The sequence below is a fragment of the Hyperolius riggenbachi genome, chromosome 12, assembly GCF_040937935.1.
Source record: "Hyperolius riggenbachi isolate aHypRig1 chromosome 12, aHypRig1.pri, whole genome shotgun sequence".
Lineage (NCBI taxonomy): Eukaryota > Metazoa > Chordata > Amphibia > Anura > Hyperoliidae > Hyperolius > Hyperolius riggenbachi.
The window spans coordinates 173346335-173370961 of record NC_090657.1 but is presented as its reverse complement, the minus strand read 5'-3'; the positions used below and the strand labels follow the sequence as shown (position 1 = coordinate 173370961).

The 24627-nt window shown below is 46.3% G+C and overlaps 1 protein-coding gene across 4 annotated transcripts in view; it reads right to left on the bottom strand.

Annotated features, from left to right (window-relative positions):
* Positions 1-2379: 2379 nt before the first annotated feature.
* Positions 2380-24627, bottom strand: part of TCEA2 (transcription elongation factor A2) — a 44047-nt gene continuing 21799 nt past the window's right edge. For 3 of the 4 annotated variants that reach the window (XM_068263196.1, XM_068263195.1, XM_068263194.1), the window contains 5 exons: positions 23011-23067; positions 9620-9774; positions 8219-8365; positions 5533-5604; positions 2380-2689 (listed from right to left, as the gene is read on the bottom strand). In XM_068263196.1, coding sequence (XP_068119297.1) covers positions 2681-2689; positions 5533-5604; positions 8219-8365; positions 9620-9774; positions 23011-23067 — 440 coding nt within the window. In that variant the 3' untranslated portion in view covers positions 2380-2680. Of the gene's footprint in view, positions 2690-5532; positions 5605-8218; positions 8400-9619; positions 9775-23010; positions 23068-24627 lie in introns of those variants that run through there. The other variant, XM_068263197.1, reaches the window with a different exon arrangement.

Genomic DNA, 24627 nt, shown 5'->3' with positions numbered 1-24627 from the left:
AGGAACTACAAGTCCCACAATGCATTGCAGGAGTCTGCCAGCCACAGTCATGACTCATAAAGGCAAATGCATTGTGGGATTTGTAGTTCCTTAACAGCTGGAGGGCCAAGTTTTCCCATGCCTGGTCTAAGGCTATACCCACAACACAATTTTTCGAAACAATTTTTTATTTTAACAAATTAATTTTTCTACAATATCGCGCAACATGGTTTAATGAAAATTCATTAACGACCACCATGCTGGATTAAATCACGGAGGATTACTCCCATGCCGCGATTGTGAAAAACGATTGTTCATTTACAACGCTAAGGTGGCCATACACTGGTCGATTTGCCATCAGATTCGACCAACAGATAGATCCCTCTCTGATCGAATCTGATCAGAGAGGGATCGTATGGCTACCTTTACAGCAAACAGATTGTGAACCGATTTCAGCCTGAAACCGTTCACAATCTGTTGTGGTGGTGCTGGTGCTGCCCCCGCCCTCCCGCATACATTACCTGCTCCGCCGGCGCGACTCCAGTCCCCCGGTCAGGTTCGGCATGCCTCACTTCTTCTAGCCCGGCAGGAAGTTTAAACAGTAGAGGGCGCTCTACTGTTTAAACTTCCTGCCGGGCTAGAAGAAGTGATGCATGCCGGACCTGGAGACCAGAGCGCAGACAGAGCAGCGGTGACCGGGAGACTGGAGTCGCGCCGGCGGAGCAGGTAATGTATGCGGGCTCTATTGCGTCGGTCGTCGGGCACTCGAACGCCGCTAGCGATGCGCTCTTTACCCGTGGGCGATCGACTTATTTTCCGCACGGCGCGATCGACGGGATCGGACAAAATGGATCGAAATTCGCCGTGTAGCGTGAACGATTGGCAGCAGATTCGATCCCAGTGATCGAATCTGCTGTCGAAACGGGCGCAAATCGGGCCAGTGTATGGCCAGCTTTACAGATTCGCCCAGGGAATGATCGTTCTTTGACAGAGATCCCCGGTCCATCTAGCAGTGGGTACTGAGGACCAGCAGAACAGCCAAGCAATCTGCATATCTTAAAAGGAAATAAATATAGCAGCTTCCATATCACTATGCGTTCAGGTGTGCATTAAGGACTACAAGTATGCTCCCAATAGAGGCATGATGCTGCAATGTCTGCTTGCATGATGAGTGAGGGTGGTTAAAATGCATACATGTTAAAAAGAGCACTGGGAAATTTGGGAGCAGGGTGAAGCCAAAAAGCGTCTCACCCAGCTCCTGCACAAGTCACGGTGGCACCAATTACTATTCCCCCTCCAGGCCACCTGGAGAAAAAAAACAAAAAAAAAACGAACGAGTGCAATTCAGAATTTCTTCGGCTCCTAAATTACTAACTGAGCGCTGCTATAGCCTTAAAGGATACCCGAAGTGACATGATGAGATAGACGTGTGTACAGTGCCTAGCACACAAATAACTATGCTGTGTTCCTTTTTTTTTCTTTCTCTGCCTGAAAGAGTTAAATATCAGGTATGTAAGTGGCGGACTCAGTCCTGACTCAGACAGGAAGTGACTACAGTGTGACCCTCACTGATAAGAAATTCCCCTTTTTACCTCTCTGACCCTCACTGATAAGAAATTCCAACTATAAAACACTTTCCTAGCAGAAAATGGCTTCTGAGAGGTAAAAAGGGGAATTTCTTATCAGTGAGGGTCACACTGTAGTCACTTCCTGTCTGAGTCAGGACTGAGTCAGCCACTTACATACCTGATATTTAACTCTTTCAGGCAGAGAAAGAAAAAAAAGGAACACAGCATAGGTATTTGTGTGCTAGGCACTGTACATACCCATGTCTATCTCATCATGCCACATGTCAGTTCGGGTATCCTTTAATTCACATTACGGCCTATGGCGGCACCTAAATGTACGGCGCCCTTTTTAATTGTCTTGGGTTAGAATAGGGCCAGATTCCAAAGAGGAAATGTTTGTTCCGTGATTTGGAAGTGATGTAAATACTACAGCCCTCCATTCCTAACAACTAGGAGGATTTTCTGTTTTTCTGTTATACTGGTTACCGTGGGCATGGAGTTCAAGATCATTGGACTGGTCTCAAGTTTGGGAGAAGCTTTCAGTACAGTCTCTGACTGAACACGATTCAGAAATGGGGTGAAGAATGAACAGGTAGAGGCTGGAACGGATGGTGAATGTGTCTTATGCACACCTCCACAGCCCATACACCTCATGCTACCCTGACACGAAACGCTCACCAAAGGACTGTATAATAAACTTCAGCCTGCCCTCTAGTGGTAGGAGGCTTATAACACACCACATGAGCACTGTTCTGCCTTTATAGAATCACCAGGTTATTCTCACTCCAGTGGGGTCACCAATCTCTACCAATAACCAAACCGCAGAGACAGCTGAAAACGGAGACAGATACCAACTTTATTTGGGACAGTTGATTATTAATGTTTTATACAAAGCCGATCTGGCTGCTTCCGGTCGGCACCATCTAATTGTTATGGAATGCATAGAACAAAAATTCTACAACATAAATATGTGATTTCTCCACAAACATAAAAAAAAGATATATATATATATTTATATATAAGTATATAACAATAATGGCAGGATTGGTTACGGATTGGTACAGAGGAAATGCACATCGTGGACTCTCTTCATGCGGCGTGATGGGAAGACTGAGATCGGTCGAGTCGCGTCCTTAACAAAACTGCGAATGAAAAGAATGAAGTCAAACGAATGGCAGCCTCCAGCGCAGGGGCGTAACTAGAAATCACTAACCCCCCCACCCCCACCACCCACAGACACACAGACAGTGAAGCTTTGGATGGAAGTAGAGCGGACCGGACCTTCGTCACATGGAACGTGAAAGAGGAGTTGAGCCCCTCTCCCTGCTGCTGTGTGCCCGCTGCTTCACCTTCTGCCCCTAGAAATGGCCCAGGGCGGGCCCTAGAGCTGCCTGCCCCAGGCTTCTCTCCCCCATGGGCCCCCCTGCAGATGCATCCATTGCGGGGGCCACTGTTACGCCCCTGCTCCAGCACCTCACTGCAAGGGGTGACTCAGTCTCCCTTGCGGAATGGAAGAGCCTGGGGTCTGAGCCACAATGTGAGCACTTTTGGATCCATCAGCACTGCGTTTGCATTTTTAAAACACACTCCCATTGACTTTCATTAAAATCATGATAAAAATCGTAATTTTTCCAGAGATCGCCACTTCAGCAATTTTGCCTCAATTTTAATGCACGTTAGGCCTCATTCACACTGGGAATCCCAAAATGCTAACAAAACTGCTAGCGTTTTGCAAAGCGATTTTCCTGCAACTTTTCACTGTATGCGAAAGCGATTTCGGAGCAATTGCGTTTTGACATTCGTTCACATTGAAAGGCAACTTGCACCAAAACCTCTAAAATATGCTGCATGCAGCACGTTTGTTATTTCAGCAAATCGCTACAGGGAGAATGCGGCAGAAATCGCTAGTAAAATGCTTCAACGTGAACTTGGCCTCAATGCGAGTGTGTTTTTAGAAACGCAAGCGCAGCGCTGACATATTGAAATAGCGCTCTGCACTGTGGTTCAGCCCTGACTCCTCTAGGGAAAACTAGTTGAAAATGGTATGCAGCCATTCTAAAGCATGGTTCTGGTTTTTTTTACATGCATTTTTCGCATTAAAAAAAAAATTGGCATTCGTATGAAAATTTTCGCATACAAATGTCCATATGCTCTGTGAAATTTTGCACATGAAAGCGAATTTTAACGTATGTGGGTAAATCGTGTCCTGGCAGAAAACGAAAATTACATTGAGGCCCCGTTTCCACTATCGCGAATCCGCATGCGTCTTGCGTATGCGGATTCGCATAGACAATATAAGTGAATGGGCCTGTTTCCACTTATGCGTCTGCGGGAGCGTTTTATTGTGCAGAGAAAATCTGCACGGAACACCCTGCAGAATTCGCCTGCATGTGGAATGCAGGCGAATCGCACACAATGTATTTAATAGGGAAATCGCATGCGTTTTCCCCATGCGTTTTTTGCCGCGAATTCGCATGCGAATTCGCATAGGTACCAATGTAAATTCACACAGGCAGTGACATGGTTAAAATCGCATATACCCTCACCTATGCGAATTCGCGGCAAAAAACGCATGCGGAATCGCATCTGCATGCGATTTCATCAGCGGTGGAATCCAGGCGATTCCGCACCGTAATAGTGGAAACGAGCCCTTATTTTTCGACATGAAAGTTTTAAACTTCTATTATATGGAGGCCTCATTCACACCTACAATCGAAAACACAAACAGTTTAAGTTTTTGTGCATTCCCCCCCCCCCCCCCCGGCGCTCCACTGCACGCTGCGTTTCTGGTAAAAGTACTTTTCGAAGCGTTTTTCCAGAGCGGTTTTGTAATTCACTCCCTGACGCAAGACAATTGCTGATCAATCTCTGCACAAAGCGATTTTGTGAGCATTTTGCACACAAATACGCCCCGAGTGTGAACGAACCCTCACAGTGTATACTAGACCCTTGCTGGACACATTTTGTTAAGTTACAGACAAAAATTTCATGAAAATTAATTGAACCACTTTTACACATAGAAATCCAGTAGAAATTGAATGCCAGGGAAATTAAAGGGCACCTGTTGTTTCTATTCTCACTACCCAATGCCTGCCATGGAAAGTAGTGACTATTTATATGAGGTGATCGTTACGAAAAAACATTCCTGACTAGTCTAAATTGGGAGATGAGACAAACCTTTAAAGGACCACTATCGCAAAAAAAATAGGAAGTTAAAATCTGACAGAACCAACAGGACCAGAAGTGATGCGCTTGTGGCCACAAAAAACAAAAATAGAAAAACTCCCCAGTGCAAATCCTCACCACCAACAGGTATAGCTCCTAAATCTGTATTACCGCCAGTTCAATCAATCCATATTAAGAACAATTCACATACAATTTATACTTCAATTATTCTTGACTGAATGTGGATTGGTTTAACTATAGTTAATATTTAGGAATTACTGTATGCCTGTTGGTGGTGCTGATTTCTATAGGTGTGTTTGCTTTTTTGTCGTCTTGTTTACCCCTTGTTCCAGCATGCCAGTTCAGCGTGCTGCTTGGTTTTGTGATGCACTTGGGGGGGGGGGGGTCAATGCACCATCCATTCCACACTTGGGGGTCACTCTGCCCGTCAGACACATGGGTGTTACTGCACCATCCATTATGCACTTGGGAGTCACTCCGACCTCCCGCGACACACCCTGTGGTCACTCCACCCACCGCGACACACCCTGCGGTCACTCCACCTCCCGCGACACACCCTGCGGTCACTCCGCCTCCCATGACACACGTGGTCTCTCCGCCTCCCATGACACACGTGGTCTCTCCGCCTCCCATGACACACGTGGTCTCTCCGCCTCCCATGACACACCCGCGGTCACTACTGCATATGGTGCAGAGCTTGATGTCCCGCGTTTAGCCCCGCAGTAATATTGCATAACCAGATTAAATCAGCCAACACTGGCCTAGAGACTGGCAATGAGGCCGACCATAATATACTCACCTTCCAGCGGTTTCCACAGTCATTACACACAACGAAGGTGGTCATTGGTTCATCGGCACTGCGGGTCTGCACCTGTAACACAGCCACAACCAATACACAGATTAATAATCAATATACAGCGAGTCTATATAAAATACTGCAGCCTGACAGTCACACAGTTCCTGAGCTATATTAAAATTAAGACATTCCTATTTTTTTTTTATCACAGCAAATGATACGTTATCACTCCCCCCCCCCCCCCCCACGTTACCTTCTGCAGGAAGCACAAATGCTTGGGGGGTTACATAGTTACTTGGGTTGAAAAAAGACATACGTCCATCGAGTTCAACCAGAGAACAAAGTACAACACCAGCCTGCTCCCTCACAGATCCCTGCTGATCCAGAGGAAGGCGAAAAACCCTTACAAGGCACGGTCCAATTAGCCCCAAAAGGGAAGAAATTCCTTCCCGACTCCAGATGGCAATCAGATAAAATCCCTGGATCAACATCATTGGGCATTACCTAGTAATTGTAGCCATGGATGTCTTTCAACGCAAGGAAAGTATCTAAGCCCCCTTTAAATGCAGGTATAGAATTTCCCATAACTACTTCCTGTGGAAATGCATTCCACACCTTAATCACTCTCACTGTAAAGAACCCTTTCCTAAATAAATGGCTAAAACATTTTTCCTCCATGCGCAGATCATGTCTAGTCCTTTGAGAAGTCCCAGGGACAAAAAGCTCATCCGCCAAGCTATTATATTGCCCTCTGATGTATTTATACATGTTAATTAGATCTCCTCTAAGGCGTCTTTTCTCTAGACTAAATAAACCTAGTTTATCTAGCCTTTCTTGGTAAGTGAGACCTTCCATCCCACGTATCAATTTTGTAGCTCGTCTCTGCACCTGCTCTAAAACTGCAATATCTTTCCTGTAATGTGGTGCCAGAACGGAATTCCATATTCCAGATGTGGCCTTACTAGAGAGTTAAACAGGGGCAATATTATGCTAGCATCTCGGAGTTTTTATTTCCCTTTTAATGCATCCCAAAATTTTGTTAGCTTTAGCTGCAGCGGCTTGGCATTGAGTAAGATTATTTAACTTGTTGTCGAAGAGTACTCCTATGTCCTTCTCTAAGTTTGATGTCCCCAACTGTATCCCATTTACTTTGCAGGGTGCTAGACCATTGGTACGAACAAAATGCATGACTTTACATTTTCAACATTGAATTTCATCTGTCAGTTATGTGCCCATCTAGCCATCCTATCCAGATCCTGTTGCAGTATGTCCCCTATCTTCCTGTGAGTTGACGATTCTGCACAATTTTGTGTCATCTGCAAAAATAGCAACATTGCTTACTACTGCATCTACTAGGTCATTAAAAAATAAATTGAAGAGCACTGGACCCAGTACAGACCCCTGTGGGACCCCACTGCTTACAGTCACCCATTTTGAGTATGATCCATTGACCACCACTCTGTTTTCTGTCCATTAGCCAGTTCCCTATCTAAGCACAAAGACTCTTCCCCAGTCCTTGCATCCTCAACTTTGCAACAGACTTTTGTGTGGAAAAGTGTTGAAGGCCTTTGCAAAGTCCAAGTATATCACATCTACAGCGTTCCCAATATCCACATTGGCGTTCACTACCTCATAAAAGCTGAGCATGTTAGTCAAACAAACAGGACCTGTCTTTAGTAAATCCATGTTGATGCTGAGAAATGAGATTATTTTCTACTATGAAGTCATGTATAGTATCTCTTAGTAACCCCTCAAATATTTTGCATACAACTGAAGTTAAGCTTACAGGTCTATAAATACCTAGATCTGTTTTTTTGCCCTTCTTAAATAATGGGAAAACGTGGGCTGTACACCAATCCACTGGGACTCTGCCAGTTGAAAGAGTCACAAAAGATAAGATAAAGGGGTTTATTATATATTTGTAGAGGTAATTTTGTGTGTGTATGGGGGAAGGGGGGCTCCCAGATGTTTGGCAGTCAATTTTGCCTAAGGGCCGGTTCAGATGGATGTTTTTACAGCATTAAACGGTAGGCGTGCCGCTTGTCATCAGTGCAACCATCAGAATTACCTGGGTATGCATGCACCCTCTGGTGGTGGTGGTGTTTTTTTTTTGCATCAGTGCATCCAGCATAATTACCTATGTATATGTGCGCCCCCTGGTGGTTCCCTTGTATCAGTGCATCTAGCAGAATTACCATACAGTATGTGCACCCATTGGTAGCATTATGCATCAGTGCATGCAACAGAATTACCTGGGTATATGCACACCCCCTGGTGGTGTTCTTGCATTAGAATTTCCTGGGGACATGTGCACCACCTGGTGGTGTTTTTGCATCAGTGCATCCAGTAGAATTACCTGGGTATATGTGCACCCCATGGTGGTGGTCATGCGTCAGTGCATCGAGTAAAATTACCTGAGCATATGTGCACCCCCTGGTGGTGGTCATGTGTCATTGCATCTGGTAGAATTACCTGTTTATGTGCATCCCCGATGGTGTTCTTTCATCAGTACACTCATCACCTGGGTATACGTACATCCCCTGGTGGTGGTCTTGTGTCAGTGCACTCATAATCACCTGGGTATATGTACATCCCCTGGTGGTGTTCTTGTGTCAGTGCACTCATAATCACCTGGGTATATGTACATCCCCTGGTGGTGTTCTTGTGTCAGTGCATCCGGTAGAATTACCTGGGTATAGGTGCAATTTTTCTTCTTGCACTTGCCGCAGGTGAAGAGGTCCGTCTGTGTTCCTCCTGTCTTGGCCATCTGATGCTCTTCAATGGCCGCCTTGGTCATAGCTTTCCTCATCTCCTTCAGCTCGTTGCTCGCCATCTCCTGGAGGTGGGAGGGAAAAGTCTTTTAAAGGAACCTGAAGTGGGAGGAACATGGAAGAGTGTGAGGTGTGGCTGTCAGCCTGCTTTCTCCGGCCACAGCATGGCAGGCTGCAAGCAGGACTACAGTCTGATCTAGCACATACATGGGTCAATGTTAAGTATCACTCCCATCTCCCTCCTGAGCATTTATTCATCCCTTTAGAGATGGACCTCATAGATCCAAGCACTCTTTTTTATAATAAAAACTACTCACATTCATTAATACTGTCTTAGTATCATGTGACTGTTCTCCTGAAGAAGTGTGCACTGTCGCACGAAATGCATTGAGTCCCGTAACAGATTGTATATGGCTTACTAGTAGAAATTTTGGCCAATTATATTATATTTCTGAATAACGACTCTTGGGTGTGTTTTGGGAAGGTTTATGCCCAGGTTTCTAAGACCTTCATTCACTGGCATTAGTCACTTTAACTCTGGAGGCTAGATAAAGAAAAAAAAAGTTTTTTTTATAGAGATGCGATTGATTCTACAGATATTATTGGTGCCGCTATATTATTGTCCTAGGCTAGTTTGTTTTTTTCGCTACGGCCTTACAGCAGTGTCCTACTTACAGAATTAACTGGATATTACGTTGTTCTGCAAGATGACTGCTTCCTGTACTACTGTCACCAGAGGGGGGAGATGGGCAGCTTTTATTTTTTATATATAGAGTGAGATAGCAGCCATCTTACATAATAACGTAATATCCAGTTCAATTTGTAACCAGAACACAACCAATTCACATAATACAGTTTTATATCCATGTGGCCTGATCCTAGAAGCTCTCTTCTATAAATTGGGCCTGATCTCTTACATTCAAACATTAGCGCTCACACAGCTGGCCGGGGGAGAGGGGGTGTGTCCTGGACAGCTGGAGGGGCACAAGGACAAAAGGAGATCCATGGTTTGAAAAGCAGCAACAGGACCCTTTCATGTAAGTTATGTGTCTCTTCTGATCCCTCAGGTGGTATTTACTAAGGATGACCTCTGCTTATGTATTCATCATGGTATATTCCTCCTGTTTTACTAAGTTTTGAGGGTCACTATAGCAATGCAGGGAACAAACACAGACGGGCATTGACTTTGCTCTGTAGATCAAACATCAAAACAAAGATGCCTCAGAATCGCTTCTGAAACATGCAAGAAGCAAAAGCACAGCAGCCGCGCTCACAAGCCCAAAGCCAATCAACGGCTGCCCGCCCGGAAACACACTCACCTCGCAGGACATCACCGCGATCTGCTCCGGGGTGATCCCGCCACACAGCACGTTCTTCCGCAGATCCGGGTTCTTGGAGTCTTTCAGGTTGGCGATTCGGCTGCGGATGCGATTCTTGTATTTCATGTCAGTGTTCTGGATCTCCTCAAATACTGGTGGGAAGAGTCAAGGGTCCAAAAACTGAGGGGACATGATTACCATATCTGCCAATGGCTCCACCCACCAGGGAGGGCCTGACTCTGCACAACATGATAAATGACAAGCTAAAGCAAACCCTTGTCAAATGTGTACTTTATAAGGTAAATATATACAGAAATAATACAACACAATTTGGAAATTTGGGAAATAATACAACACAATTTTGCTGCCTGCTTTTATTTTTGAGGTTTGTAGCTTTTAGAACTCTCTGATGGGCACAGGAAGTCTGTCTCCTGGATAGGACTTCCTCAGTAAAATGTGAGAAGGAATATTGGTTCCCTCTGATTCTCACTGTAATTTCACAGTGCTGGTTTGCAAATGAAATAAGTGTGACTTGAGCATAGATACACACTAGAGGTAAAAAAAGAGGCGCCCTAGTAGTAGATAAAATCGTTTAAAAACAAAGAAAATGGAGGTGGCTTACCTCAATGACGAAAATCTTTGTAGTGACAAAAATATTTTATTAGATAGCACAGGCAATGCGTTTCACGGGTCTGAGCCTGCTTCCTCAGGCCAATAACAATGCCAAACTAACAGAGCAATTCAGCAAAGGGAGCCTCTAGACTAGGATAGATACTTCCTATGCATGAGGCTCTGGCTTCATCTCTCACTTAAAGGGAACCAGAGACTAAGCAACCTCATGTATTTTACCATATACATCAATGGGAACATGCCAGTAACCACCTACCCTACTCTCTGTTTCATTCTTCCCTGCTAAATCTGCCTGTTATCAGCCCTGATAAGAATCCCCTACTGAGCATTCAGTCTAGCTTTTCCCGGAATGATTAAAGCTGAGTCAGTCTTCTGTGATGTCTTTTCAAGCCCAAGTCTGCCCCTTTGTGGCTTTGCTTTCCTGCTATTTATCCTCGAAGCAGCAAAGCAGAACCACAAGGGGGCAGGCTTGGGCTTGAAAAAACATCACAGAAAACTGACTCAGCTTTAATCATTCCGGGAAAAGCTAGACTGAATGCTCAGTCAGGGATTCTTATCAGGGCTGATAACAGGCAGATGTAGCAGGGAAGGATGAAACAGAGAGCAGGGTAGGTGGTTACGGTCACGTTCCCATTGATATATATGGTAAAATACATGAGGGTGCTTTGTCTTTGGTTCACTTTAAGAGAAGCTCTATTAGGGCTTGTTCACACTAGAGGCGTTTTTGCCCTTTTTTCAAGCGCCGGCGATTTTGAAAATCGCCCTAAAGCGGTTGTGCAATTATTCTCTAAGAGAGTGTTCACATCTGAGTGTTTCGTTTCCGATCCGCTCAGCAAAGTGCTGCCTGTACCATTTTCTGCGTGTTTTTGCTCAATAGAAGGTATAGGGAAATTGCAAAGCGCTTGAAAAAGCGCTTTGTGTAGCGATGTCCCCAGCGCTTTCATGAATAAATACATTGTATTTATTCTTTTGTGGGTCAAAGAGTTCACTTCTTGACTTGCGTCAGGAAGTGAAAAAAGCAGAATCGCTCTGCAAAAGGGCTTAGAAAAATCGCAGCGCCCACCCGAGCACTAATCCTCCAATTGGAAGCTAAGCCGTGACCCATGTAGTACCTCCCAGGTCGCGGCTTAGTTTCCGATTGGAGGAAGCACACGGAGGTGGGTAGCGGCGGGGAAGCCGATATAGAATGACAGGCTGCAGGACTTTTAGCGTGTATCCCACTGCGCCATGCCCCCCTGCAGGTGTTAGACCCCTTGAAACAGCTTTTCCATCACTTTTGTGGCCAGAAACCGGGTTTGGAGTTTTTAAAGTTCGCCTGCCCATTGAAGTCTATGGCGGTCCGCCGAGTTTGCCGACTTTTGCGGAAGTTTGCGTCCGCAGTCCGCGAACCCAAAATCTGAGGTTCGAGCCATCTCTACTCACTACTTGTTAATTTCCGTCCTCTATGTGGTAACTGCCTTAGTGAATTAACATTTGATAAGATGTTCGATGCATTGCTGAATGCAGAACCGCAGAACGGTTTGTTGTAATACCTTTCTGCGGTATTACAACAAACTTACTGTATGTGATGCAAATGGACTATGTGAACTGGCCCATAGGAAAAGCCCAGCGGACATGCAGAATGGAGCTGAGCTTTCCTATGGGCCTGTTCACAAAGTCCATTTGCACTGGATATAGTAGTAAAAATGTTTCTGGATATAGGAAGTTTGTTGTAATACTGCAGTGGACCTGCCCAATACTTAGCAGATGTTGGCATGTCTGAGGCTATGAAACGCTCCAGCTCTGCAGACAGACAGTGCGAGCCAGCGGAACACCACAAATCAGGAACGTCAGCCCCTCATAGTGCGAGCCAGCCCCGATGAATGACACGAGTATGGACTACTACACCGAAGAGTAAAGCTGCCCATACGTCAGGCCATGTATAAGCAGGTCCACCATGAAACAAATCTCATTTTGATCAGATTGGATCAGAGAGAGATCTGTTGTCTGCCCATACACCACAGGCCGGTTCCCCACAGATTTCAGCATGAAATAGCACCACTGCCTCCCCACAAGTGTTAATTGCGCCCTCCCCCGAGCTATGTAAACTCTCACCTGTCCCGCTGGGGCGACTCCCGGTCTCCTGCCGTTACTGTGAGCGCCTGTACCACATGGCGTGTGACATTACACACACTCGCCTGGTGCCACCTGATACAGGCACTCATGGTAACGGGGATGACAGAGGAGGAGGCTGGGAGTTGGGTCAGCGGGACAGGTGGCCATGGGTCCATTGAGTATGTCAGTCATTGCCGTATCGACCACCACTATGGCTATAGAGTCGGTACAAAAATCATCCCACTCCTTCATTTATGAAACCTCCGACTCCAACGCCAGGTACCCAAAATTGCTCCAACTCCACAGCCATCGGCTACCACTGCGCACCCGATCAAGCATGTGTGACCAAGATTTTCCAGCATGTCCAATCGATGCATTTGACCAATTTCAGCCCGAAACCAATCAGAGCATTGATGGGGCGGACTTGTGGCACAGATTTGATCTGATTTGATATAATTACCTAATCGGGTGGTCGATCAGGCTGCAAAAGCGTAAGATGTATGGGCAACTTAACACTTATTTTTTGTAAACTATCTTTAACCACTTGAGGACCACAGTATTAAACCCCCCAAACGACCAGGCCTTTTTTGTAAGATTGGCCACTGCAGCTTTAAGGCCAAGCTGCAGGGCCACACAACACAGCACACAAGTGATTCCCCCCCCCCCCCCTTTTCTCCCCATCAGTGTTGAAAAATGTTGCATTGTGGTAACTCACTGCTTGCAGTGTGACACCTCTAAACGCAGATACGTTGCAACTTTAATGGCGCAATAAATCCCCCCAGTGTGAAAGTGACCTAATCCAAATTTCACAATCCTAGAAAAGTTGTATTAATTAACTGTGCAAGGGGTGGTAAACTCTCTGGCGTTCTGATTCCCACGGCCGTGGGAGGGGTTTTTTTCTATCATGTAGCTAGCCTAGCGCTAGCTACACAATTTCACCCTCCCTGCGGCGTCCCCCCCCCCCCAGCATCTCAGATCGCCGCCCATGTACAACAGGAAATCCCGTTCTGAACGGGATTTCCTGTATGGGCTTCCCCCATCGCCATGGCGATGATCGTAAGGACGTCATCGACTTCATTGATGTGACGTCAGGGGGAAGTCCCGATCCACCCCACAGCGCAGCCTGGAGGTGATTGGCCAGGCTGTGCACGGGGTCGGCGGGGGAGGGGGGGGGGTTTCCTCTTTTGCGGCGCATCGGCGGCAAGCGGAACAAACAGGCAGCTAGCAAAGTGCTAGCTGCGTGTTTGAAAAAAAAAAATGTCCAAATCGGCCCACCAGGGCCTGAGCAGTGCCCTGCGGCGTTACTGGACGAGCTGAGCTCGTCCGTAACGCCCAGGAGGGTTTTACTTAATTAAAGATACTCATCTAATTGAATGCAATATCTATCTAATTTAATGCAATTTATATGCCGCTTGGAAATGGGCCAATGTAAATCAGCAGGAAGGGCATCCGATTGGCCCATTTCCACGCTCCGGACAATATTACATTCGCATGCAAACATGATGCAAAGTGGATCCGAGATGAACTTTTACTCATTGCATAATTGTGTTCCTTTCCTATTGTTTATAGGGCATTCCTCAAGCCAAATACTTTTTTGTTTTTGTTTTAATACTCTAATTCCCTATATCTATAAGAATCCCTATAACTAAAGAAGCCACGCCCACAGGTTTTCAGAGAGCCAAGGCACTTTCAGACAGTAGCAAGGGCTCATGGGAGCTCAGTCTGGGCAGGAGGAGGGGGAGGTATTACTAGCCAGAGATTTCAGAGGCAGAGGGGAGGAGGGGGAATTAAGTTTTTTGCTCAAGATGCAGATAAGCCTGCTTCTGTGTAATGTTTACAAACAACATGGCTGCTGTCATTGTATCACAGGAATAATCAATCATATTCTATTAAAGCTGTTTGCAGCTAGATTTGCTGTGTAAACTATCTAAACTTTAGAGAAGATATATAGACAAGTTACTTGTTATAGTTAGTTTTTCAACTCGGATCCGCTTTAAATTGCTAATCGGCCAGCCCACCTCTTATGCTGGGCATACACGGCGCGTTTGCTTCTTATCAATCGAGCCGCTGATGGCTCAATTGATCAAATCCGTCAGGTCCGATGACCTGCCGGATAGATTCCCCGCTCGATCCCCGCGGGCAGACTATAGCGGGGAATCGAGCGGAAGATAAGGAGCGCCCGCGGGGAGCGATGCAAGCGCCGGCGGAGACGAGTGGGGATGCGCCGGGATCGAGCCAGCGGCCTGATTCGGCGCATAATCGAGGCTGTGTATGCCCAGCATCACACTCTATTTTATAGCTTTTAAATATTTTGGCATTGATGGGTGCTTCTTACAGTTGTTAGGGAGGCCACACATTTATAGACCGCCACCCAATGCGGCAAAAAGATCGATCCCTCTCTGATCTTAATCTGATCAGAGACGTATTCCCTCCACACACTGCACATAGATATTAAACAGATCTCAGCATGAAATCTATTGATGTTTCATTGAACCATTGTGCTGCACTGCTCCATGCCGTGGATTGGCAACCTTGGCAGGTGTCTGGGGATGGGGGGCCTAGCGGGCGTCAAGGGGCTCACCTGCCACCTTCTCTGACCACTCTCCACTTCAGCTTACCAAAAGGTCTGCAAGGGGACTCCAAATTTATTACCTTGCCTAGGGCCCCATTACATCTCGCTGGTTGATCTCGCTGGTCCGATCCATAATTTCAATTAATTTTCATCCAAACTCGATCAAAATTAAGATCGGTCAGACATGTTAGGGTGTAAATTTCTTGTACATCCGATCAGCGTGATAGATCTAATCTGTGTGTGTACCTTTAGTTACTGTGAGCTTCACCCCTGTAGGGTGGTGGGAGATCGTTTTCCTTTCATGATGATTTTCTAAAAATTGTCTAAACCTGAGGGGGGGGGGGGGGGGGGGATGGGCAGCCCATCTCCCCGCATTTCTTCACAGTAGTGATGCTTTTTTTTTTTCTTAGGTACAACACATCTTTTGGCAGGTGATCCCTCCTGAGTTAGTACGCTATGTTGGCCCTCTGGGTTAGGTGCGTTTACATGCACAATTTCTGCCACCCACACGGATTAAAACAGATCAAGGAGTTCTGTACAGGCAATGTCTCTAGGCCGATTATAATAATCGAATGGTCCATTGGCCGCCAAGTTGCCTATAAGTATTAAAGAGAACCTGAACGGAAAATAAAAAGTCAAAATAACCACACACAGGTCATACTTACCTCCTGTGTAGTTTATGTCTCAATCTCTCTCTCTCCTCTCCTGCGTCCCATTTGTCCACTGTGATCAACAGATTTCTCCATCCGCTGTTTTAAAAATGGCCATTACCCCATAACAGCTTCCTGGTCACCACACTGTTAAACTGTAATATCACCCACTTGAGCCATGGGGAAACATGGACATTACCTTGCACATTCAGTTCTAACTGACAGCAACTGGTATATTTCAGTTCTGACAAAATACAGTGGTTTGCAAAAGTACTTGGCCCCCTTGAAGTTTTTGACATTTTGTCACATTACTGCCACCAACAAATCAATTTTATTGGAATTCCACGTGAAAGACCAATACAAAGTGGTGTACACGTCAGAATTGGAACGAAAATCATACAGGATTCCAAACATTAAAAAAAAACAAAACTGCAAAGTGGGGTGTGCGTAATTATTCGGCCCGAGTCAATACTTTGTAGAACCACCTTTTGCTGCAATTACAGCTGCCACTCTTTTAGGGTATGTCTCTACCAGCTTTGCACATCTAGAGACTGAAATCCTTGCCCATTCTTCTTTGCAAAACAACTCCAGCTCAGTCTGATTAGATGGACAGCGTTTGTGAACAGCAGTTTTCAGATCTTGCCACAGATTCTCGATTGGATTTAGATCTGGACTTTGGGCCATTCTAACACATAGATATGTTTTGTTTTAAACCATTCCATTGTTGCCCTGGCTTTATGTTTAGGGTCCTTGTCCGGCAGGAAGGTGAACCTCCGCCCCAGTCTCAAGCCTTTTGCAGTCTCCAAGAGGTTTTCTTCCAAGTTTGCCCTGTATTTGGCTCCATCCATCTTCCCATCAACTCTGACCAGCTTACCTGTCCCTGCTGTAGAAAAGCACCCACCGAGCATGATGCTCCCACCACCATATTTGACAGTGGGGATGGTGTGTTCAGAGTGAAGTGCAGTGTTCGTTTTCCACCACACATAGCGATTCATTTTGGCCAAAAATTCCATTATGGTCTCATCTGACCAGAACACCTTCCACATGTTTGCAGTGTCCCCCACATGATTTGTGGCAAAATGCAAACAGGACTTCTTATGCTTTCTGTTAACAATGCCTTTCTTCTTGCCACTCTTCCATAAAGGCCAACTTTGTGTAGTGCACGACTAAGGCCCCATACACACATCAGACCATAGTCTTTTGAAAATGAAAGATCACAGACCAATCTTACCACCCTTCATGTAGTATGAGAGCCATACCTACACAGTCTTTTCTATGGAGCTGAACTCCACATCAGAAAAAAATCTTTGCAAGATGCTGCACACACAGATGCTGTACAGACACAAAAGATCAGTAGCTGCAAAAGATCTGTTCCTGCCAAAAATCCATTCCTGCAAATTGCAATGATAGTCTATGAGATCTGCAGATCATCATACACACGATTTAACTGACATTCATCTGCAGATCAGATCCACCAGGATGGATTTTCAGATCTGCAGATGATTGCTTGATCTGCAGATGAATGTCAGTTAAATCATGTGTGTATGATGATCTGCAGATCTCATAGACTATCATTGCAATTTGCAGGAATGGATTTTTGGCAGGAACAGATCTTTTGCAGCTACTGATCTTTTGTGTCTCTACAGCATCTGTGTGTGCAGCATCTTGCAAAGATTTTTTTCTGATGTGGAGTTCAGCTCCATAGAAAAGACTGTGTAGAGTATGGCTCTCATACTACATGAAGGGTGGTAAGATTGGTCTGTGATCTTTCATTTTCAAAAGACTATAGTCTGATGTGTGTATGGGGCCTAAGAGTTGTACTATGGACAGATTCCCCCACCTGAGCTGTAGATCTCTGAAGCTCGTCCAGAGTCACCATGGGCCTCTTGACTGCATTTCTGATCAGCGCTCTCCTTGTTCGGCCTGCGAGTTTAGGTGGACGGCCTTGTCTTGGTAGGTTTACAGTTGTGCCACACTCCTTCCATTTCTGAATGATCGCTTGAACAGTGCTCCGTGGGACGTTCAAGGCATTGAAAATCTTTTTGTAGCCTAAGCCCGCTTTAAATTTCTCAATAACTTTATACCTGACCTGTCTTGTGTGTTCTTTGGACTTCATGGTGTTGTTGCTCCCAATATTCTCTTAGACAACCTCTGAGGCCATCACAGAGCAGCTTAGATTACACACAGGTGCACTCTAGTCAATGGCATTCATCAGGCAATGTCTATGAGCAACTGACTGCACTCAGACTAAAGGTGGCTGAATAATTACGCACATCCCACTTTGCAGTTTTTTTGTTTTTTTTTAATGTTTTGAATCATGTATGATTTTTGTTCCACTTCAATACAAAATGGTGTACACGTGAGGTCTTTCTCGTGGAATTCCAATAAAATTGATTCAGGTTTGTGGCAGTAATATGACAAAATGTGGAAAACTTCAAGGGGGCTGAATACTTTTGCAACCCCACTGTATTGTCAGAACTGGTAGCAATCACTGTAAGAAGAAAATGGTGATCTTCTAAGAGCAAATGATGGCAAGGCAAGTATGTGATATTCATTTTCAGCTACATGATGTGTTTATTTTAAATAATTTTACTCAGATCAGATTCCCTTTAAGGGCCCATTCCCACTGCTGCGGAAATCGGGCCGAATCCGCAGAGCATTTCCCCACAGGCAAATCACATAGGGAAACTGTGCCATAGGGGGTAATGCTGCCGCCGTCCGAATCGCTTGCCTTAGTAATTCGGCCAACATTGCAGCATTTTTTCGTGTGGGTGGCAACGAATCCCATAGCCATGCCATGCATGGAACGGTTTCTGGGATTCGTCTGTGTACTCGCAGACCAGGAAGTGCCGCTGTGTGTCTCGCAGCAGCAGCTAGTGGAAATTGGCCCTTAAAGTCCTTGAGTCACGTGATGTTATCATAGATGGCCTATCTCACATTTAGCGGCTCTTAACATGGCTGCTTCTTCAGAATCACAGGGCTTGATTCACAAAAGAGCGCTGCAGCAGCAGCACGACTTGAAAACAACCAAGGAGCACTGTGCACGCTACGTGTGGTCGTGCAGAATAGCATTCCTTCCTTAGTTATGCGCGTTGCTTACATAGCAACGCACGTTCCTTTAACCACTTGATGATCCACCCTTTACCCCCCCTTAAGGACCAGCGCTGTTTTTAGTGATCTGTGCTGGGTGGGCTCTGCAGCCCCCAGCACAGATCAGGTAGCAGGCAGAGAGATCAGATTGCCCCCCCTTTTTCCCCCCTATGGGGATGATGTGCAGGGGGGGTCTGATCTCTCCTGCCTGCCTGGGTGTTGTGGGGGGGGGGGGGGGGGGAACCTCAAAGCCCCCCTCCGCGGCGAAATTCCCCCCTCCCTCTCCTACCTGCTCCCCCCCGGTGATCAGAACTGCACACAGGACGCTATCCGTCATGTGCAGCCAGTGACAGGCTGTCCCGTCACATGGCGGCGATCCCCGGCCGCCGTACAATGTAAACAAAGGAGACGTGTCTCCTACGTGTACATTTAGTCTGCGAGCCGCAATCAGCGGCTCGCAGGCTATTCACGGAGACCCGCTCCGTGATCTGACAGGAAACGGCCGCTCGCGCGAGCGGCCTTTCCTGATTAATTAGGGAGGCACCTGTCCTCCAGCTACCACTTTGCCGCCGCACGGTATGAGTGTGCGGTCGGCAAGTGGTTAAATGGCGGCCGCTGCTGTGCAGTATGTCGACCACGATACTGCACTAGAGCGGACACTTCTATGTTATTTAATATAGAAGCAGGCGCTCTATAGAAGTATCGCGGTCGCCATACTGCACAGCGGCCGGGATTTAAAGGAATGCGTGTTATATTAGTAAGTCTGATGTAAGAGAAGTGCGCCCTCTACGTATCTCTCCAGCAGCCGCCAAAGACATACGTAGAGAGCACACTACTTCTTGACTGGCCGCGACTGGAGTATGTCACGGGACCCGGTACCGGAGCTGCAGGCAGCGGAGGAGCTACAGTCAATACACTTAAAGGACAACTGAAGTGAGGATAATATGCAGGCTGCCATATTTGTTTCCTTTTAAACAATACCAGTTGCCTGGCAGCCCTGCTGGTCTATTTGGATGCAGTAATGCCTGAATACCACCAGAAACAAGCATCCAGCTAATTTTGTCAGATCTGACAATAATGTCAGAAACACCTGATTTGCTGCATGCTTGTTCATGGGCTATGGCTAAAAGTATTAGAGGCAGAGGATCAATAGGACAGTCAGGCAACTGGCATTGCTTGAAAGGAAATAAATAGGGAAGCCTCCATATCCCTCTCGCTTCAGTTGTCCTTTAAAGGAAACCTAAACAAACAAACAAAAAAACAACAAAAAAAAAAAAAAAAAAAAAAAAAAAAAAAAGGTGTTTCACTTACCTGGGGCTTCTACCAGCCCCATGCAGCCGCCCTGTGCCCTCGCAGTCACTCATGGCTCTTTCCATCCCTCACTGCGAGCTAGTTTTGTTTTTGCCGACTGGGAGTCAGCCGGCCGCCATGCATACCTTTTTACACATTCCCACTGGTGCAGGAAGGTATCGCAGACATTAACACATACATTTTTACGCGTTACGGGTGCAATGCGTAATATTTACGCATTGCACCCGTAACGCGTAAAAATGGAAGAACTATGAGTGACTGCGAGGGCACAGGATGGCTTCATGGGACTGGTAGAAGCCCCAGGTAAGTGAAACACTTTTTTTCGGTTTAGGTTTCCTTTAATCCCGCCCATTATCAGAATCAGAATCTTTATTTTTGCCAAGTACGACTGGGTCGTGCCCGGAATTGGGTTTGGCACGTACAGGGGTACTGATACATGAAATAGTTACAGTTACAGGACAGGACATGCAGTAGGAACAGAACATTATATAGCATTTATACAGAGGGAGACAGTGTGGCATACGTACCATACAAAAACCTAGCAAAATAACCAAAAAAATACACTTAAGCTGGAGCATCGTCTATGTGCAGAGTGCCTCAGTACGGGCATGATATTTGGGTTGGGGATGGGCATTTCCATGGAGAGAGTTCAGAAGGTTGACAGCCGAGGGAAAGAAACTGTTCTCATGTCTTGAGGTCCTGGTGAAGATGGATCGAGTCTCGAGGGGAGCTGACTGAAGAAGCAGTAGCCTGGGTGTGAGGGGTCGTTGGTGATCTTTAAAGCTCTGGAGTTCAGCCTAGAGTGGTAGAGGAGGTCTAGAGTGGGAAGGGATCTCCCGATGATCTTCTCCGCTGATCTAATGACCCTCTGCAGTTTGAGTCTGACGCTGGCGGAGGAGCTGCCGTACCACACCAGGATGGACGAGCATAGGACAGATTCGATTGTAGCGGAGTAGAAGTTTGTCAGAAGCTTTTGGGCCATACCGAACTTTTTCAGTTGGCGGAGAAAGAAAAGCCTCTGTTGGGCTTTCCTCTGTGTTGAGGCAGTGTTGGCTTTCCTCCTCAGGTCATAATTGTGCCCCAAAGGCTGACACTGGGGACTCTTTCTACTTCCTTGCAATCAATGCAGATTGGAGGCGGGGTGGAGGCGCGCCTCCTGAAATCAACGATCATCTCCACAGTTTTCGCTGTGTTCAAGACCAAACCGTTCTCTCTACACCAGTGGCAGATGCTATCGACCTGGTGACGGTACTCAGTCTCATCATTTTTGGTGATGAGACCGACAATGGTCGTGTCATCGGCAAATTTGATTACGTGGATTTACAGTTGTTCGTATACAGAGCGAATAGAAACAGCGACAGGACGCAGCCTTGCGGGGCTCCTGTGTTGGTGATCCTAGGCTGTGAGGATATAGTGCCTAACCTGACGACCTGGGACCTGTCGGTGAGGAAGTCCGTGATCCACAGGCATAGGGTGGGGTGGACTCCTAGCACAGCGAGATTGTCTTGGAGTATTTTAGGGCTGATGGTATTGAATGCTGAGCTGAAGTCCAGTAGAAGGATCCTGGCGTAGGAGTCTGGTCTATCCAGGTGTTCATAAGCGAGCTCCAAGCAGATGTTGATGGCATCATCGGTGGACCTGGTGGCTCTGTATGAGAACTGGTGCGGGTCCAGCAGTCCCTCAGTAGAGTGCTTAAGGAGGGGAAGCACCATGCTTTCAAGAGCTTTCATTATCACGGATGTAAGTACCTCGTGAAGATGGAAGAGAGAGTAGGCGCGAGCTGACGAGCGCAGGTTTTTAGGCAGGCTGGTGACACCCAGTCACCAGACTTTTTAATGGTTTAAAAGGGAAGGTTCAGGGAGGGAGGTGAAAAAATAAAAATCAATATTCACTTACCTGGGGCTTCCTCCAGCCTGTGGCAGGCAGGAGGTGCCCTCGCCGCCGCTCCGCAGGCTCCCGGTGGCCGACCCGACCTGGCCAGGCAGGCTGCCAGGTCGGGCTCTGCTGCGCTCCAAGGCCTGGCACTTCTGCGTCCCACGCGGGCGCACTGCCGTCATCGGACGTCCGCCGGGCTGTACAGCGCAGGCGCAGTAGTTCTGCGCCTGCGCAGTACAGCCCGGCGGACGTCCGATGACGTCAGCGCGCCCGCAGAAGTGCCAGGCCATGGAGCGCAGCAGAGCCCGACCTGGCAGCCGGCCTGGCCAGGTCGGGTCGGCCACCGGAGACCACCGGGAGCCTGCGGAGTGGCGGCGAGGGCACCTCCTGCCTGCCACGGGCTGGAGGAAGCCCCAGGTAAGTGGATATTGATTTTAATTTTTTTACCTCCCTCCCTGAACCTTCTCTTTAAAGGGAACCCGAGGTGAGAGTTATATGGAGGGTGCACATATTTTCTTAAGTAATACCAGTTGCCTGGCTGTCCTGCTGATCCTCTGCATCTAACACTATAAGCCATAGAACATCAGCAGGCCCGCCAAGCAACGGTTATTTAAAAGGAAATAAATAAGGCTTTCTCCATATCTCTCTCACCTCGGGTTCACTTTAAAGTGCCTGACTGAAGGAAGAGTGTACAGACCCTAAAACAAATGGGTAAAAAGGATGAATTAGAGCTGTATGTTGATGATAAATGGTGACTAAAGCCCACACCCCTGGTTAGATAAGCTTGTTCAATTCGACCTCCTACACACCAAACTTTCTTACCTCTCGCAGACCAGTTTTTCCCCTCTCCAGATTGTGCATCTCCTCTCAGAGCTGAAGGAGTAGCGCAGTGAGAGCGACAAAAACATTTTCTAGAACAGAAAAAGGCGTCCCATGAAACGTTACTGTTCTCTGGCTGCCCTGCGGCCTGGATAACGGAGAACAATCACATGATGTGGAGGGCTGCGGAAAGCGGTGGAGGGAGGAGACACGCATCTCATAAGTGCTTTCAGTAAAATATATCACCGATCTTTACCGAAAATATCTTCATTTCACCGTTTCTGTACCATTGTCAGTTGGTTTTTGCTTCCATTCCCTCCTTACCCCCAAACAGCCCCAAAAAAGGATATCTTCCTCGATCTGAGCCGCCAACAGATCACAATCGGATCCAATGGCGATGTAGTCTCCTAGAGGAAGAGAGAGAGGGGAACTCAGAGGACGCAGCTGCTGTTTACCGGGGAAGTAACAAGTCACTTATGTTGTGTTTTTCCCAAAGCATAATATATACAAACACACACTCACACAGTACATACACAGTAAACATACACACATGTACACTGTACACACACACACACACACTATACATACACACTGTACACATATACACACACTGTACAATTGCACTTTACAAACCGTAAACATACACACAATAGATACCATATACACACACTCGCACAAACACATACTCTGCACACTGTACATGCACACAGTATACATACACACTCGCACAATGGACAGACATACACTGTACACACTGTAATGCGTGCAAATACATAAAGTATACATACACACTGGACACACACACTGTACATATGCACACGCCATGTACATACACAATCGCACACTGTACATACACAGTATACATATGCACACTGTACAGACACAGGGCTCGATTCACAAAACAGTGACAACCTTGCTACGCGTTTAGCACGCAATGTAATGCGTGTGCACACTAACGCGGCAAAGAGCGCACATTATAGCTCGACAAACTACGTTAGCGCGCGCAAACCATTGGTCATGCTATGCGTTAGCGAAACAGTAGGCATACACACACACACACACACACAGTATACATATGCAAACTTGACAGCATGCGTACAGACTGTACACACACACAGGGCTGTGGAGTCGGAGTCGTGGAGTCGGGGCAATTTTGGGTGCCTGGAGTCGGAGTCGGGAAAAAATGCACCGACTCAGACTCCTAATGAATTTAAACTGTAATTAACCAGTTCACTACCAAGGGTTTTTACTCTAACGGACCAGAGCAATTTTCACTTGTCAGTGCTCCTCCCTTTTATTCCCTAATAACTTTATTACTACTTATCACAAGAAAATGATCTATACCTAGTTTTTTTCGCCACCAATTAGGCTTTCTGTGGGTAGTACATTTTAAGAATTTTTTTTTATCCTAAATGCGTTTTAATGGGAAAAAAAAAAAAAAAAAGAGAAAAAATAATTATTTCTCCGTTTTCAGCCATTATAGTTTTAAAATTAAACATTCTCGTGTGGTTAAAACAAACACCGTTTATTTGCCCAGTTGTCCCGATTATTAAACCGTTTAAATTATGTCCCTATCACAATGTATGGCGACAATATATTATTTTGAAATATACCCGTATTTTTCGGACTATAAGACGCTCCGGACTATAAGACGCACCTAGCTTTAGAGGGCAAAAACCAGGGGGAAAAAAAAGTATACTAAAGCTGGTGCGTCCATGGTCCAGGAGCGTCTGGTAGATGTTCTGACTCAATGTATTTTCCTTAAGTCCCCTGCAATGCCCCTGGTGTCCTCCTGCACTGCCCATATGTAATGTAAATAGCGGTGGCAGCTGTGTATCTCCCCTTTGTCTGACGTAATTATCCACAGTAGCCCATGCATCTGCCCCCATGTTATATAATTAATGCATCGGCCCCCATGTAATATAATTAATGCATCTGCCCCCCCCCCATGTAATATAATTAATGCA